The following is a 17,170-nucleotide window of genomic DNA, read 5'->3' on the forward strand; positions in this document are numbered from 1 at the left end:
TGTACATATCATAAATACTGTATTAATCTCTCCAATTTTTTTATTTCATATCATAAATTCGTTAATTTTGTTGTTTTTATCACCGTACTTTTATCTATATCAATTGCTCCTTAATAGCTTTGGGAATGTTATCTACCTTAAGATAATCTTGGTATTTGAACTCTTTAACCAGTTGTTTGATATCGTTGAAAGTTGACTTTTTCTTTTTCTTCTTTTCTTTGTCAAAATCATCTTGATATATATTCTGTAATTGATAAGTTAAGAATTTAACTTTCTCAACAGGACTTAATTTCTTTCCATATGTTTGATCTACCCATTTCCATAATTCATTCTTTTCATTATCACCGGCGATTACATCATCTATTTGATTCGTAGATATGCCTTGAATTGCATATATTAAATGACTATTGATTAAAACTTGACTCTTTATAAGTTCATTCGATTCACTGACAACCGTGAATAGTCTCAAAAGAATGACTAACAATAATACAAAGAATGACAAGTTCAAATAACCAAGGTAAACAAGATTGTTCTTGAAGAAAGCACTGGCTGGAGAAGGCTTTTTGACTTCTTTCGGTTTCTTAATCTTAACAGGTGTAACAGTGACTGGTTGAGGAACCTCTTCCAAGATAGGTTCTGAAAGAGACAAGCCTTCAACATATGATGTGTTCTCATCTATTTCCTTCTTCAATCCTTCGATATAATCACTTACCACAGCTTTTTGACCCGCTAAGGATTGCTTTTCTATTACTCCTTTAATCCATGATGTACCTGTCCATTTGATGAAAAATGACATTTTTAAATTGGTTTTATTATTTTCGGCCCATGTGAATATATATCGAGTCTTTACCGTGAATGAATTACCCAGAGGAACATCTGGAGTGGCTGTAGTTGTCACAACGTTGATGTAATCGGCAAAGTTCAAATGTTCTATAACTTCACTTACTTCACATTTGGTAGACTTGGGACCGATCGAGTAACCCAATGCTCGTCTGTAAGTATACTTCCTTTCTGATCTCGTGGGATCATCTTCCATAGGGTGGAAAACATTGTACTCGGAAAGCTCCGATCCATCATGAGTTTCAATGAATCTTCTATGGTACGAAGTATTTGAATCACTGAATGCAACAGCAAACACTACACCTAAGGGAGCATCAATAATCTCATCACAAAGCTCAATTTCATTGGTTTCTGGAGTGAACGAATCGCCTACTTCGGTCGGAGAATGGGAATCAGGTCCAATGCTTTTATAATTTGAATTTGGTGTAAACCTTAAAAGCTTATTGATTGTAATTTTTTGTTGATCGAGAGAAGACCTATTTGAAGTAGTACCATTTATTACTTCACCACCCATATACTCTTCATACCCTTCATCTTCATCTTCATCTTCATCGTCGCCATCCTCCTCCTCGTCTTCTTCTTCACTTGCATCGCCTTCAGTATAATTCTCAGCTTCTGTTTCATCAATTGACATAATATAATTCGTTATTCTTGGTGAATATGCATCTTGAACTTTATCATCATCTACACTTAATCTGGGCGTACCTTCATTGTTGACTGAGCTGTTGTTTGTTTCATCTGGATCATCTAATTTCAATCCTGTACTCTCTTCCCAAACTGTGGTTATAAAATCATAGGTAAAATCCCGTGAAATAAAACTGGCAAATGTATGCTTCGTATCTTTGGTTTCTATGGCTATTCCATTAGGGAAAAGTCCTGCGGTATGTTTCTTCTCAAATCCTATTATATCTTGAATAGGTATTATCAAATTTGTTACCCAACCTAATAAATTTGAATTAAAGCAAACGTAAGTCTCACTTATATAAATTCTTCCTTGTAATAATATTTCTCTACTTAAAGCACATGCGAAGTCATCTAATAGTCTATCCGTTAAATCAATTGATCTAAAGAGTTGATGAAATTCAACATTTCTTTTCATAGAAGCATATCTATAACTAGTAGAAGAAAAGAATTCATCGGAATATAATCTAGGATCATATTTCTCAGAGGGGACATTTTCTGGAGCATCAAGTATTGGACTGAAATCACCTTCACTGATAGTTCGATTTGATTTTCTATAAGTGATTATTTTTGGAGATTTTGGTGAACCAAAAACATTCCCATCTGCACTTCTTGGAGATCCTAATAATTCTCGTTGATCTGATCCCTCTATACTTTGAACTTGAAATCCTACCGAATTACTAAGATTCAGAAAGAAACTGGTTTTGATGGAACTTTCTGTATCTTCTTTATTAATAGAATCTTGGAATAAACCATTTCCTGAAGAATCTTTTGATATTATGGAATTGGCATCATGTTTGGTTGTCTTTGGATCTGCTGGTGTTGATTTCTGCGTGAAAGGAGATTGTAATGATAATGAAGATCGAGAAGCCTTAGATGATGGGGGTAACAATCTTTAGATTTCTATTTCTTAAAGCATTAACTTGTCGTTCAGTAGATGAGGAAGATGAAATTTGTGATTCAACATCAGCACCATTTTCACCATTCAATGGTTTCTTCTCATCTTGATTGAACGCTGAATTTCCATTATTAGTAGATATCAGAAGCGATGGTCTTCCATTACTTTCTTCCTTTTTATTATCATTACTTTCTTGCCCTCCTTCTTCGGCTTTCTTCAATGGTAGCGAATCCAATGATGGAGGGAATGAATATGACCAAGCGTCATCTTCATCGTCTATTGTACTCATAGTTGTTGAATAGGTGAATGTATGACTTGCTATACACTATAAACCATGAGATATGGTAATAACTTGAAACAATTGCAATTGATGAAATCAATTATAAATTTGCTGTTTGACATCACTTAAATCAGTTTTGCTTAGTTTTCTCTCGTATATCGGAGAAGCCAACAGAAAAAAAATGGAGAGTGACACAGACAAATGTGATAATGTAAACGACAAAAAAGGGCTATACTGAAAAACTAGGCGGTGTACAACTTACCGTAGGATCTACCAGTAAATATCTAGTTATGAAGTATATATTAAGCCTATAATCTATATAGTTGGGTTTAAAATTAAGTATGAAGTAATAAATATTAATTAATATTGAAAAATGGTGGATTTGTATACCATGTTTGATAAAAATTGCAGCAAAAAGGTTAGGATAGCACAAAATTAGAGATAAATGATGAGATCAACTGATAACAGACGAGATCAAACTGAATCCAAAATCACATCCTTGAATGCAAGTTCCTTACCCAAATCTTTGGCATCATAACCACGATGGGTTGTAAGAAGGCCTTCAATACTAAGAGGTGGTGATTTAACTACTTTGATCTTAGTAATGTGCACCATACTTAAGGGTAAGATTGATTTAGTCGTCTTTAAGATTTCACTAGAAATGACATCAGGGAAAGGAATCAATTTGAGAATTAATTGTTCAATGGTTGCATTCATTACATTATCTTTGATAATTTCTAAGATTCTCATTCTACTTTTCTTAATAAGAGCTGATTTTGCATGAGCATTTCCCTTCAGTTTACGCCATCTTGGAATTCCAAGTACAAAAACTCTTAAACTAAATCCATCAGCAGTTTTGACAGTAACCAGACCTTCAACTAATTCTATTTTCTTCTTAATCATGGCAGAAAGAACTTGAGCTGTAAATCTCATACCTTTGAAAGATGTTAAAGCAATATTATTTCTAATTTCAGAAATATCAAATTTGAAAACTTTACCACTAAGATCTTCTCTTCCTTCTAAATCAGCTAAATTAACTTCAAAAACTCTTCCCTTTAAATGCTTTTCTGAATGAAATCCTCTATTGAAAGGAGTTTTTCCAATATGGGTATTTTTAAAATATCTTGGAGCTCTGACGGTAACCCAATCCTTTTTAGAAAATGCAGTAATCTTTTTAGCATCACGTAAAGCCTTTTGAACATTCTTGGAAACTTTCCACTTTGCCTTTTGATTCTTTCCAATGGCCATTATTAATGATACGATTACTAGAGTTGATGGATAAATTAGAAGAAGAGTGCCCCTTCTCCCTACTGCATTTTTTTTTACAGCACTTCCTAATTAGGATTTGTTAGGGAAATTTAGAAAAAATAGCGATTTTCAATGCACTACAAGCAGATTCAAACAGATTTTAAGATAGAACAATGTTTATTCAACAAACAGTAAGTTCCTAAATGCAATATATTTATAAATAAAAAGTAGTTTTATAGTTTTTAAATTAACCAAGTAAAAGCAGACCCATAAAAAAAAACACATAAAAAGGATATATAAGTAAAAAAATAACAAAGAATTGAAAAATTAAATTATATCATTAAGTCATTCACGAAAGACCATTATGAGATTGATTGTTTGATTTGTGTTTTTTTTATATTTGATTTAGTTGAAGCGCTAAAACAATTATTGGTTTTCTGGACGTAATTTTCTGACTTCTTTACCAACTCTCCAGATTTCCATATTTCTGATAACTTCTAATTCTTCTTCTAATCTTTCACGGTAATCAGCTTGAGAGTTGAAATCTAAAGATCTTTGAGTTTCAGAACCGTTCTTAACGGATTCATATAAGTCAGTGAAGACTGGTTTCAAAGCATCTTTGAATCTTGGGTACCAATCTAAAGCACCTCTTCTAGCAGTAGTGGAACAAGCATCATACATGTAATCCATACCGTATTTACCAACTAATGGGTATAAAGATTGAGTAGCTTCTTCAACAGTTTCATTGAAAGCTTCTGATGGAGTGTGACCATTTTCTCTTAAAACTTCGTATTGAGCTAAGAACATACCATGGATACCACCCATTAAACAACCTCTTTCACCATATAAATCAGAGTTAACTTCTCTTTCAAAAGTGGTTTGGTAAACGTAACCAGAACCAATGGCAACAGCTAAAGCAATAGCTTTTTCTTCAGCTTTACCAGTGACATCATTCCAGACGGCATAAGATGAGTTAATACCTCTACCTTCTTTGAATAATGATCTAACAGTTCTACCTGAACCTTTTGGAGCAGCTAAGATAACATCAACATTCTTTGGTGGTTCAACGTGAGTTAATTCCTTGAAAACTGGAGAGAAACCATGGGAAAAGTATAAAGTTTTACCTTCAGTAATTAATGGTTTAATAGTACTCCAAGTTTCTGATTGAGCAGCATCAGATAATAAGTTCATAACGTAGGTACCTTTTTCAATAGCTTCAGTAACATCGAATAAGTTTTCACCTGGAACCCAACCATCTTCAATAGCAGCTTTCCAAGAAGTACCATTCTTTCTAACACCAATGATAACGTTTAAACCATTATCTCTTAAGTTTAAACCTTGACCATAACCTTGAGAACCGTAACCGATTAAAGCTAAAGTATCATTTTTAAAGTATTCTAATAATCTTTCTCTTGGCCAGTCGGAACGTTCATGGACAACTTCTTCAGTACCACCAAAGTTAATGGTCTTAACACCACGAATAGCAATTGGAGTCATGGATTGTTTAGACATCATTGGTCTGGAAGCTTGAGTAGCTAAAGCAGAAAGAGTTCTTTTAGCAGCAACTTGTTTAGCAGCACGGGAGGAGGCAATTCTTGCCATACGGAGAGAAGCGTTTCTGAAAGACATTTTTAATGAATATCTAGTATTGATTGTATGAATTGATGAAATAACAAGAAGGAAATATGAAATGAAAAATTACTGAAAAGTGGGTTAAAATCAAAAACTTATATACGCAACCTGCGATGAAAAAAAAATTGAAAAATCGACGACATCCATGAGTAATGGTCGTGTCGTGGACAACTAGGTGTTCATATTAAACCGGTCACAGGACCGATTTCAGGACTCATTGGAATCGAAGTCTTTTTTTTCCTGGGGGAGCGCAGAGAGGGGGGGAAGGAAGAGTCATATGATGAGACGGGCTAGCGGAAATTATCCAATAATGAAGTAAATCAAAGTAATCGAATTTGGTAAGGCATTTTTTAATCAGTTTATTTCTTGGTTTAATTAGAGTTACCTATTTTGCAGTAATTATGATCTTTACGTCAAGAGTATCACCAACTACGTCAACAGTGTATTAGTGAAAAATTATCTTCTTCTTCATCAGTTGTTGTTTCGAGGCAGTTTCTGATTTGAAAGTTTTATTAACAATGAGTGGGTGAAAAATAGAGTCAAAATCGAAGGTATAATTTAGATGCGAGATAGGTAGTAGAAGCCCGCTTCTATTATCATCAACACCTAAGATTATAATGAATCACAATCAACCCATCTCTAATCATGAATCAATGATGAAACATTTTGTGAAAGTTCCGGTACAGCTGCGAAATTGGTGAGATAGAAAAAGGCCCGGTATTGATTTAGTGGACAATTTTAAAGTTGGTTTCGCAACACTGGTATTTTTTGCTACATTTTCTCGCTATCAGTTGTAGTCGTTATTTAACTTTCATATATTTAGACTAATCTAAGAATAATCGTATCATGATCTCTTGGACCATAAGGATTGATTCATCGTTGAACTATGTATATAGGAAAAAAAGGGTCTCATTAACAATAAAAAAAGAATGACATCAAAATAAATAAATAATTGAACATTAACTATATAAAAAAGGCATCACATGAAAGACATTAAGCAAAAAGTAAGAGGGACATAAACATGTAAAGAACACTGGATTATATGAAATCCAAAACGCCAAGATCATAAGCGACGTTTACCTATTCATACCAGTTCTTACATGGTTCGGAATATAATTCCAATTCGACAATTCTAATCGATTGATTCTTCCCCTTCATAGGAGAAGTTGTAGAATTTGTAGTGGTAGTAGTAGTATTAGTGGGGTTTGAATCCTCAGTTGTAATTTCAGAATTACTACAGCCAGCAGTTGTAGTAGTTACACCAAGGATAGTACCATTAGCACTTACTAATGATGGGGTTGATGAGTTGGCTGTGACTGAAACCAATGAATTTCTTGTAGTTGAATTATTATTGTTATTCTCATTGTTTGAGATAGTATTAATCAATTCATAATTGAAATCATCATAATTGAACATATCCAATTCATCATCATCATCGAAATCACACCATGATTTAGTTGATTTAACTGATGATTCAATCAATGAAGGTGGTAATTTGGAATGAGTATCATCAGAAGTAGATTTGATGGTATTAATATGAGATGAAGATCCATTGTTAGTGATAGGGATATTATTCTTATTATAATCTAATAATAAATATTCATCACTATCTTCATCATTACGTTGATCATCAGTATCAACATCGACAGAAGTGATGGTTGATTTGGCTGAATTAGTCATGAATTGTAAATCATCATGATCCATTTCAAATAAACTAGCAGCATCACCACGATCATCGTCTTGATCATCAATTTCTTGACCATTTAAAGTTTCAATATCAGCATCAACATCATCGACTGTGAATCCATAAATATATTTCACATTTAAATCTTGTAAGAATTTAGATAAATCTCTCATTCTATATTTTGATTCGAAAGTTGATAAATCATCTTCATCATTTCCGATTTTTAAAAGATTCATAAAGATTTCAAAACAATTTGAATTCATTAATGAATAAATATCATACAAGATATAAGGATTATTATAATTAACGAAATTCTTGAAATTATAATCAAATTGAATCGATGCATGAGTTGAAGTTGATTTAAATGGACAAGTACCAAACATTGAAGTTAATAAAGTGATCCCAATGGACCAATAATCACTATATTTACAATCATAATTCTTAATGTAGTAATGATTATTGACGGTATTTTTCATAAAACATTCAGGAGCCATATATTTCTCTGTACCGACATTGAATTCATTATTAATTCTTGTGGTTGTGGCTAATCCCCAATCACATAATTTAAAATTTGAATTAGAATCAATTAAGATATTTTCTGGTTTAATATCACGATGATAAATTCCAATGGAATGACATTGTAAAATAGCATTACCGATTTGATTAGCTAATTTGACAATTTCGATTAATTGTAAAGAACGATGATGAATTAAATCATATAAATCACCTTGAGAACAATATTCCAATACGATAATGATATAATTATCAATTTCAAATGAAGTTAATAATTTACATACATTAATGGTAGGGATTTTTTCATTGATCATAGTTAAAATTTTGATTTCATTCATGGCAGTTTCAACACAAGGACCCATAGTTGAATCATTATTATTTAATTTTGATACTGATTTAATACTAACCTTTTCATTAGTGATTAAATCTAATGCGAGGGAGACTTTACCAAAGGAACCATTTTGTAAATGTTTGATGAATTGATAACGGTTGTTTAATGGAGTGACGTTAGTTTCATATTGATGATATTCATCATTAATGGGATCAACAATGGTAGTTGATGATTGAGTTTCTGGTAATTCGTGAGGAGAAACAGTCATGAAGGATTAAATTAATTATTGGAGGTTTAATTTTTTTTATTTTAAAAAATGCAAAACAAAATAAAAGAATGTAAAAAAGTAGTAGTTGAAAAAGGTTATAAAAAGATAGGAAGAATTAAATCAATCTAAAGTTTTTTTGTAATATGTATAAGTTTGAATGATGATAGTAGTTGTAGTATGGAATACTAATGAGTTAATAATTAATAGTAGTAAATGTAATTGTTGATATAATGTAGTAATAATCCAGAAAACCTCTGTTGAACACACACCTAAAATAACCCCTAAAAGTAAAAAAAGATAACCAAAAATATTAAAAATGTTAAAGAATGAAGTAAAGAATGATAGTTGTAGTTATAGTAGATATGATATATAAAAAAAAAGGTTTTAAAATGCAAAGGTGGGTAAGTAAATGAAAAACGTTTAAATCGAGTGAAAGCTGGTAGAAATCAGGATGGAAGTGGATAATTAAACGTTTAAAATACCTTGATAATAATGGTTATACAAATAGTAGATAGGAAAAGATGAGACTGGAAGTTGGAAATATGTGGCGTCCGTCTATATTAACTTATACTATATGTAATAATGAAGGAATGACTTAAAAATCGAATGAATGAATGAATGAGGTGAAGATCTAATGGTACGTTGCTTTAGATGTTCAATGGAATGGGTAGTCTATATGGTTGTTGTTTTTGGTGTAATAGTTGATGGTCGTTCAAGTAATTACTCTCTCACAATTCAGTTCTAATAAATTTTTTTGTGGGGAGAGGGAGAAATTCTGTCTGTTCTTATCTTGTTTCCACACTAAATTCTTTTTCTTTTTCTCGTTACTACTTTCTGATGAGACTGGCTCTAATAGAATGATGTAACTCACTAACAATATATATGGAAGATATATACGTATATTGTTTTATATTGACAAGATTGAAGAATGGATAGATATGAAATTGGATATATCAAGAATTATTTATAATTTATAAAATAGGACGGATAAAGTTATAAATATAAATATAAATTTGAAAGAATTGTAAAGAACTCTGAAGAAAAAATAGGGGAGGGAGAGAATCAATAAAATAAAGAAAAACTGCACACTACGAATAATTATAATTAGTCACTTCTACGCTAAAAAAAACTCACCACTTTTTATTTTTTTTTGAATTTGTTGGCAATTCTTTAAAATTATTTTAAAATTTTAGTGAGAGAGATTTTGAATTTGTGGTGGGCTTTTTTTTTTTTCTTTTTTTGTTTTATTTAGTGACTAATTTGTAATTTACTGTGGTGAGCGCGCATTACGTAGTTTTACCTTTTGTTCCCGCTAAGACTTTATTTCATCTTTCATCAACTGGTCAACCTTTACTGTTGAATACTCCGTAAGGATTAACGTCTTTTGTATGTCTTTGTACAAGTATTGATAAGGCTATGTAGGACCAAGGAACGAAGGAAGGGGGGCGATCTTTATCTCTATAACTACAGTTACAATAGTATACATATGTCATTATGCTTTTCTTTCTTATATATAAGAATTCTATAAATGGTAATTTATGGTTGGTTCCACTTCATATAAATAAATAAACAATAAACGGAACAAGACAACGCATAGATTAAAAAGGGGAATGAAAGGCTCGTAGTAGTGAGGAGTCAGTCAGTAAATTTAGTCACAAGAGTTTCTTTTTTCTTTTTTTTCTTTTCCACTACTGTCACTCCTCACTAAAATCGGTCTGGGTCTGGGTAACTTACAGTCTTCCATTTTGCCGGTTTCGGCATTATGATCTGTCTCTCTTTTTTCTTCCTTCGATTCCAATGGTAAATGGACACGACTTATTCCATAAAGTTCTATTTGCTTATTTTCCAAATTAGGCAACAGCTCTCAACTATTAGTTCTTAACTATAGATAACTTAATTAATTATCGTTATCAATAAACTAACTAGTTGGAATTGATTATGATAAACTCATACGGCTCAATATACCACATTACAATGAACAGCTCAAAATTGTACCCTCTTCGTCTTTTCAAAACTATCTACATTTATAGCCATAACCTATTGTAAATAGTTGCCATATCAACTACAGGCTAAATTATACTTTTTATTATTATTATTAACAAAGAGCAATTTTATCACCAACCATATAATAGTTCACCCCTTTATCCCTTATTTTTAATACTTGTTTAAAACGTTTCAAACAAGTTTATTACCTATTAAACGAACTGAATGTAAAAATGATGCCATAACAATAACTTATGGTGAATTCATCACTTAGTTCAAATCATGCCATCTATCTCATCTGTCTCATCCCTTATTTTATAAATAGATCTTTATCAAACTCACTTTTGCGTACTTCGCACAATAATGTAACCTAGATCTACCCATTCAGAATGGCATCCTTATCTTATCTTATGATTCGTTCTAGCTCATAATAAGGCAAGGCAAGGCTAGACTCATCGATTACACGCCATTAACAATCCGTTGGCAATACTCTATCTCTGCCCCCTGTAATTCTAAAAGCGCAATATTCATTGTCTTCTGATAATCTTTGCAGCAATTATTAAGTTAATGCATCACCTCCTTGATACTATTCTACATATTAATACCATTAATTATTAATGATTCCTTATCAATTAAAAGAATCAATACATTATAAAACTTAAAAACATAATAAATAATTTCCTAGTAAATAGAAATATTAAAAAAGACAGTTAATACATATAAAGACAATTAAAGGCAATGATAAAACAAAACAAAACTTATTTTAATAATTCATCAATTTTAGTTCCAATATCTTTTGGTTTAGAAATTGAAGAATATCTTTCAACCACATTACCCTTTTTATCAATTAAGAATTTTTCAAAATTCCATTTTATTCTAGTTAATCCTAAAACCCCTGATTTTTGAGATTTTAAATATTGATAAACAGGATCAGCTTTATCACCATTAACATCAATTTTATTTAAAACTGGGAAGGTAACTCCATAATTCAAACTACAGAAACTAGCAATTTCTTCAGCATTACCAGGTTCTTGACCTCCGAATTGATTACATGGGAATCCTAAAATTTGAACATCCTTACCAGCATATTTCTTATTTAATTCTTCTAATTCTTTATATTGTGGGGTGAATCCACATTTGGAAGCAACATTAACAATTAACACAACTTTACCTTTCAATTCAGCAAAAGGATAAACTTGTCCCTTGGCATCTAATGGTTTTAATTCATAAAATTTACTCATCTTACTTATAGTACTTAATGATCGTTTGACTGTAGTTCTAACAATTGACATTCACAAAAGAGAGAAAAGTAGTAGTTGTTAAGTCTCTATTTATAATTACAAACCGTTTTTTTTGTGAGCAGCTTTTTTTTTTGGTTGTTTTGTTCTTTCGTTAAAACCGAGAGTTACAAACGAGGCTGGGTTGAGAAATCGGGTTTTACGATTTACTAATGCTACCATATACGATTGTGTAATATATATAATGTATAATGTATAAAATGTATTTGTATAATATATTTTCACACATCCGAGGTCTCTCTACAGTACATTATGAAGTGCCTTATTTACAGTAGGTTAAGAGTTTGTTTCGTAAAAGAATATGTCATCTAATTAAACAAGACCACGTCATCTCGATCTTCAAATTGATCCATGATATACTCCGCCTTATTTAGTCAAAATGTTCTATATTAACGTCTTTCGCAACGGTTAATATAGCTTTGTTTGTAGTTAGTTTGATTTCCTCTTCCCGAGCCGATGATTTAAACGTTTATCAATTTGATCAATTAATTTATTGGTGTTAATTTGATCATCCAACAGCTGCCTTGGAGTGGGGAATAAGTAGCTGGAAATGTAAGCCATGCTTTCTCCAGGTCCATTTGCGTGAATTAAGCCAACCATTTGTCTGGCTTAGATTCTATGTGCAATAATTATGCCAGGATCCAGTTCATGATTTATCATGATTTTTTATATTGTTAATAAAGTGAAGATCTTAAAAGGTTTCGCAACCATCGCATCAGAATTAATAATGAAATACTGATATAATTGATAAAATAAAGTTAAAAATATATCAATCAATACGGCATTCACAGCTGGTTTTCCGAATTTGCCTCAGATGGAACGGAACTGTCATTCCATTTGAGATTCTAATTTTTCATTAACTCAGTTTCAATTTGATTACATGATATCAAATCTATTCCCACAATAATAATCCCTCAATGATCATTACTACAAATTAGTAAATTAACATTATAAGTTATGCATAAGTGTCTATTTACAGTGTGTTTTATAAAGTTCATTATGTACAGTAGGTTGTTCCTCTTAATAGAATTCGACCACGTAATACGTTTGTTTTCCAATTCTAATAAGTAACAATTTGTCATCTATCAAATGATTGTCTCTATCAAATAATACCACATCATCAGGATCTTCAAATTGATCTCTCTCTAATCCAAGATAGACTCCGCCTGACTTAATCAAGGTTTTGATTTCACGTCTAGATTTCCCGGTCAATGTAGCTAATATGGTACTTAATTTAATTTCCTCTTCCCGTGCCGGTGATTTGAATCTAACCAATATACCTGATTTATCAAATTGTTCAATTAATTTGTCAGCACTGATTTGATCATCAAATGGTTGATCTGGAGTGGGGAATAAAAAACTTGTGATATAGGCCATACTTTCTCCTGATCCATTTCCATGAATTAAATCAACTACTTCTCTAGCTAAAATTCTTTGAGCGATTCTTAAACCTGGATCTTGTTCATGATTTATCATGATTTCTTGATCAATGATTTGAATTGGTAATAACGTGAAGATCTTTAAGAGTTTAGCAACCATCTCATCTGGAGTATTGATGAAATATTGATATAGTTGATAAGGGGAAGTTAAATATTTATCAATGAATACAGCATTTCCAGCTGATTTACCGAATTTTTCTCCAGTTGGGGTAGTTAATAATGGAACTGTCATACCATAAACATTTTGAGTTTCAATTTTTTCATTCCCATCAGTTTCAATTTGATTACGTTGTAAACGTGATATCAAATCTGTTCCCGCAGTAATATTCCCCCATTGATCATTACCACCAATTTGTAAATTAACATTATAAGTTTTGAATAAATGCCAGAAATCATAAGCTTGTAAGATTTGATAGGTGAATTCATTGAAACCTAATCCAGATTCAGAGTTTAATCTTGATTGAACTGAATCACGATTCAATATAGCACTGATTCTAATGAATCTACCGAATGTACTTAAGAAATCTAACATCTTAACCGATTCCCACCAATTAATATTATTCTCAATGATAATCTTACCTTGCTCTTTAATTGGGAAATTTCTTGATTTGGCATATGCAATACCGTTCTTTAAAAAGTCACGTAATTGATCTTGGATCTTTTCCACATTCTTCAATCTTTCCTTTTCTTCAAGTTGGGTACGTTCAGTAGTTCTACCACTTGGATCTCCAACTGCTCCAGTTGCACCTCCAACTAATCCTACCACATCATGACCACGTAAATTGAAATGAAGTAATACCATCAATGGTAAAAGATTTCCTAAATGTAAGGATTGGGCTGAAGGGTCAGCTCCACAATATAAGGTGAATTTCTTGGTTTGTGGTAATTCATATAATTCATCACTACTCTTTTGTTCAATTAAATGTCTTGATTCTAAATGACCCACTAAGGAAGCTTCTAAATCTGATTGAAAGCTTTCTAGAGGAGTAAGCTTCGTAATCGTTGGGACTATACTGATAGTTTCTGGAACATTTTCCGTAGTTGAAGTTGAATTGAATCTGATTCTGTTTTTCAAAAATATATTAGCATGAATTGGGGTGGCAATAGTGGCCAATCTTACGGAATTATGTCTTAGCACACTCCTACTTATGGATGCTCTACTGGCCAACATAATCAACCCTATCTATGATGTATAATTTGGAATGTTCTTGAATCAACCCTGATCGAATGATTCATCAAAGTAAGTTGAAAAATCATCAATCACAGATTGCTCGATATTTGAAAAATAAATTCCGGCATATAAATCTCATCTATTTACGTTTATTTTTTTTTTTCGTTTTTTATTAACAGGATCTTTAAATATCAGAAGAGATTGAATTTTGCAATTATAGATTTAGCATAGAATAACTTGAGTTCAAACCATGTCGAATAACCCTGCTGATGTGGCTACATCAGAGAACGGATCAAAGAGGAAAAGAAAGAGAAAGAGAAATAATAATAATAATAATAACAACAACAATAATACTAATACCGTTAAGGATGATAAACCTGAATCAAAGCCAGACGTGAATGGGGTTAAAGATAATGAATTTCATATACATAGAAGTAATAAGAAGATAAAGTTTGATGAGGAAGAAGTTGAAGAAGTACCTAATGGAAAGGTGAATGATATAGAAGAATTAGGAGAAGAAGTCATAGAAGATCAAGATCCTGATCATTCAGAAGGGTACTCATCTGATATTGAAAAATCTCCATCAGTTGAAATAGAGACTAAACTATCTGCCAAAATTGATAAACCTAAACAAAATATCGCAAATAATGATAAGAAGATCAAGAAGAAGGCTAAAACAGTGGCGTACAAGTCAAGTAAAGACAGTGAAGATGAAGAGGATGAAGATGACTATACTAATCGATTCACTCATTCATCTTTAACCAAAGCCCAATTAAAAAGTCAAACGAATTGTACGAAGTGAGAAAACAATTACCAGTTTATCAACATAAAGATGATATAATAGAATATATTAAAGTCAATCAAATCACCATTGTCATTGGGGAAACTGGTTCTGGTAAATCTACTCAAATTCCACAATTTTTATTACCTATAAATAAGCAACAAATAGCAGTTACACAACCTCGTAGAGTTGCAGCTGCTTCTTTGGCTCAGAGAGTGAGTGAAGAATATGGATGTCAATTAGGCGAAGAAGTTGGTTATCAAGTAAGATTCTCCAATATCACTTCTCAAAAGACAAAATTAAAATATTTGACTGATGGTATGCTTTTAAGAGAAATTATGTTAGATGGGAAGTTATCCAAATATTCCACTATCATTCTAGATGAAGCCCATGAAAGAACGATCTTGACTGATTTAATAATGGGTTTCTTAAAACAATTAATTGTTAACCAAGTAAGACCAGATTTAAAGGTGATTATTATGTCGGCTACATTGAATGCTGAATTATTTAGTAATTTCTTCGGTCATGCTCCAATTTTATTCATTGAGGGTAAAATGTATCCAGTCACTCCATATTATTTACTCGACAGTTCAGAAGATATCGTTGATAGTATGATTAGAACTGTTATTCAAGTTAATATGTCAGAACAAGAAGGTGATGTGTTATGTTTCTTACCTGGTCAAGAAGAAATTGATAATTGTGTTGCTGCCTTAAATCAAATTGCTCCACAATTACCTAAAACCGCTCCAATAATTGTACCATTGCCATTATATGCAGCATTATCTCCATCTCAACAAGCAAATATATTTAATAAGCTACCAGCCAGAAGAAGAAAAGTCATTTTGGCGACTAATATTGCCGAAACTTCTATTACCGTTAGTGGTGTCAAATATGTTATAGATTCTGGATTAAGAAAAGTTAAAGTTTGGAAACATCAATTAGGATTATCTACCTTATTAACAGCCCCAATATCTCAAGCATCAGCCAAACAAAGAGCTGGTAGAGCTGGTAGAGAATCTGAAGGTAAAGTTTTCAGACTTTATCTGGAAAAGGTGTTTCAAACTAAATTACCCTCACAGCAAGAATCTGAAATAATGAGAAATGATATTATATTACCAGTATTAACGTTAAAGAAATTAAACGTTGATGACTTGTTGAATTGGTCATGGTTAGAACATCCTGGTAAAGACGCTATTTTAAGTGCCTTAAATACATTATACGCTCTTGGCGCCTTGGATAATAATGGGAAGATTACTTCTTTGGGTTTTAAGATGTCTGTATTACCTTTGCCACCACAGTTATCTGTCGCATTAATCACTGCATTTGAAAAGGGAGTTTTAGGCCCTGTAATAGATATTGTATCTTGTTTATCAGTAGATAATTTAATATTGAATATTGGTGGAAATGGAGAATTAAGGGATGATATAAATTTCAAAAGAAGAGAATTTTGCCCATTGGGTACTAAATATGGTGATTTGATTGCATTTAAAGAATATTTCAATTATTATCAAGAATTATCAACTTCTGGTCATAATCAAGAAGTTAAAGACTGGTGTAAAGATTTACATCTTAGTTTCAAAGGATTCAAGAATGTGTTGAAAGTAAGGAACCAATTAAAGGAATATATGTTTGCTACAATTAAACAAGATGGCAATATCACTCAACTGGAAAAGGATAAACAATTAAGAATCTTAAAAGCTCAATTTGACGAGTCGAGCTCTCTCGATAGTGACAATGAAGATGAGGGGGTTAAGTCTTCATTGGATATTCCAACTATTTTAAAAGCTTTTTTAAAAGGATATATTACAAACACGGCAATTGGAATGCCAGATAGATCATATAGAACATTTACTTCGGGTCAATTAATTAGTGTCCATCCTTCATCAAATCTTTTTGGAAAGTCAAATCTTGATGCTATTACTTATATTGAGTATGTATATACTTCTAAAGGATATGGTAGAACTTGTTCAGCTATTGAGTTAAGCTGGCTTCAAGAAGTGGCACCTCATATGTTAGGAGCTGCCAAAATCAATATTAAAGATTGATGACATTAGCTAAATTTATTTATATATAGATATATATATAACCTACTCTAATTATTTACCTATAAATTTAAATTTTTT

The 17,170-nt window shown here is 31.8% G+C and overlaps 7 protein-coding genes across 7 annotated transcripts; 1 reads left to right on the plus strand and 6 right to left on the minus strand. All coding sequences in view use genetic code 12, as the record gives it.

Moving 5' to 3' along the window:
• Nucleotide 1: 1 nt before the first annotated feature.
• Nucleotides 2–2,708, minus strand: DFJ63DRAFT_340516 (uncharacterized protein; the record flags this gene model as incomplete). Its single annotated transcript, XM_064908721.1, has 2 exons — nucleotides 2–2,392; nucleotides 2,445–2,708. The coding sequence occupies 2 exons, from the start codon at nucleotides 2,706–2,708 to the stop codon at nucleotides 95–97; spliced, it is 2,562 nt and encodes an 853-aa protein (XP_064763876.1). The 3' UTR covers nucleotides 2–94.
• Nucleotides 2,709–3,173: 465 nt separating this feature from the next.
• On the minus strand, nucleotides 3,174–3,947 carry DFJ63DRAFT_284515 (40S ribosomal protein S3aE; the record flags this gene model as incomplete). The annotated part of the gene is made up of 1 exon (XM_064904816.1): nucleotides 3,174–3,947. One exon carries the CDS (start codon nucleotides 3,945–3,947, stop codon nucleotides 3,174–3,176), a length of 774 nt encoding a protein of 257 aa, XP_064763877.1.
• A 426-nt stretch (nucleotides 3,948–4,373) lies between these two features.
• ILV5 (ketol-acid reductoisomerase) lies at nucleotides 4,374–5,576 on the minus strand (the record flags this gene model as incomplete). The annotated part of the gene is made up of 1 exon (XM_064904896.1): nucleotides 4,374–5,576. One exon carries the CDS (start codon nucleotides 5,574–5,576, stop codon nucleotides 4,374–4,376), a length of 1,203 nt encoding a protein of 400 aa, XP_064763878.1.
• A 646-nt stretch (nucleotides 5,577–6,222) lies between these two features.
• Nucleotides 6,223–8,375, minus strand: DFJ63DRAFT_322241 (serine/threonine protein kinase; the record flags this gene model as incomplete). The annotated part of the gene is made up of 2 exons (XM_064907407.1): nucleotides 6,223–6,265; nucleotides 7,027–8,375. The coding sequence occupies 2 exons, from the start codon at nucleotides 8,373–8,375 to the stop codon at nucleotides 6,223–6,225; spliced, it is 1,392 nt and encodes a 463-aa protein (XP_064763879.1).
• Nucleotides 8,376–11,116: 2,741 nt separating this feature from the next.
• Nucleotides 11,117–11,599, minus strand: DFJ63DRAFT_284216 (glutathione peroxidase; the record flags this gene model as incomplete). Its single annotated transcript, XM_064904781.1, has 1 exon — nucleotides 11,117–11,599. One exon carries the CDS (start codon nucleotides 11,597–11,599, stop codon nucleotides 11,117–11,119), a length of 483 nt encoding a protein of 160 aa, XP_064763880.1.
• Nucleotides 11,600–12,622: 1,023 nt separating this feature from the next.
• On the minus strand, nucleotides 12,623–14,462 carry DFJ63DRAFT_317868 (tyrosine--tRNA ligase). The gene has a single exon (XM_064906871.1). The coding sequence runs from the start codon at nucleotides 14,264–14,266 to the stop codon at nucleotides 12,677–12,679; it is 1,590 nt and encodes a 529-aa protein (XP_064763881.1). The 5' UTR covers nucleotides 14,267–14,462; the 3' UTR covers nucleotides 12,623–12,676.
• Nucleotides 14,463–14,516: 54 nt separating this feature from the next.
• On the plus strand, nucleotides 14,517–17,092 carry DFJ63DRAFT_340522 (RNA helicase; the record flags this gene model as incomplete). The annotated part of the gene is made up of 2 exons (XM_064908722.1): nucleotides 14,517–15,045; nucleotides 15,084–17,092. 2 exons carry the CDS (start codon nucleotides 14,517–14,519, stop codon nucleotides 17,090–17,092), a joined length of 2,538 nt encoding a protein of 845 aa, XP_064763882.1.
• Between the last annotated feature and the right edge of the window lie 78 nt (nucleotides 17,093–17,170).

The sequence above is a fragment of the Scheffersomyces coipomensis genome, assembly GCF_036884675.1.
Source record: "Scheffersomyces coipomensis strain NRRL Y-17651 chromosome Unknown DFJ63scaffold_2, whole genome shotgun sequence".
Classification (NCBI taxonomy): domain Eukaryota; kingdom Fungi; phylum Ascomycota; class Pichiomycetes; order Serinales; family Debaryomycetaceae; genus Scheffersomyces; species Scheffersomyces coipomensis.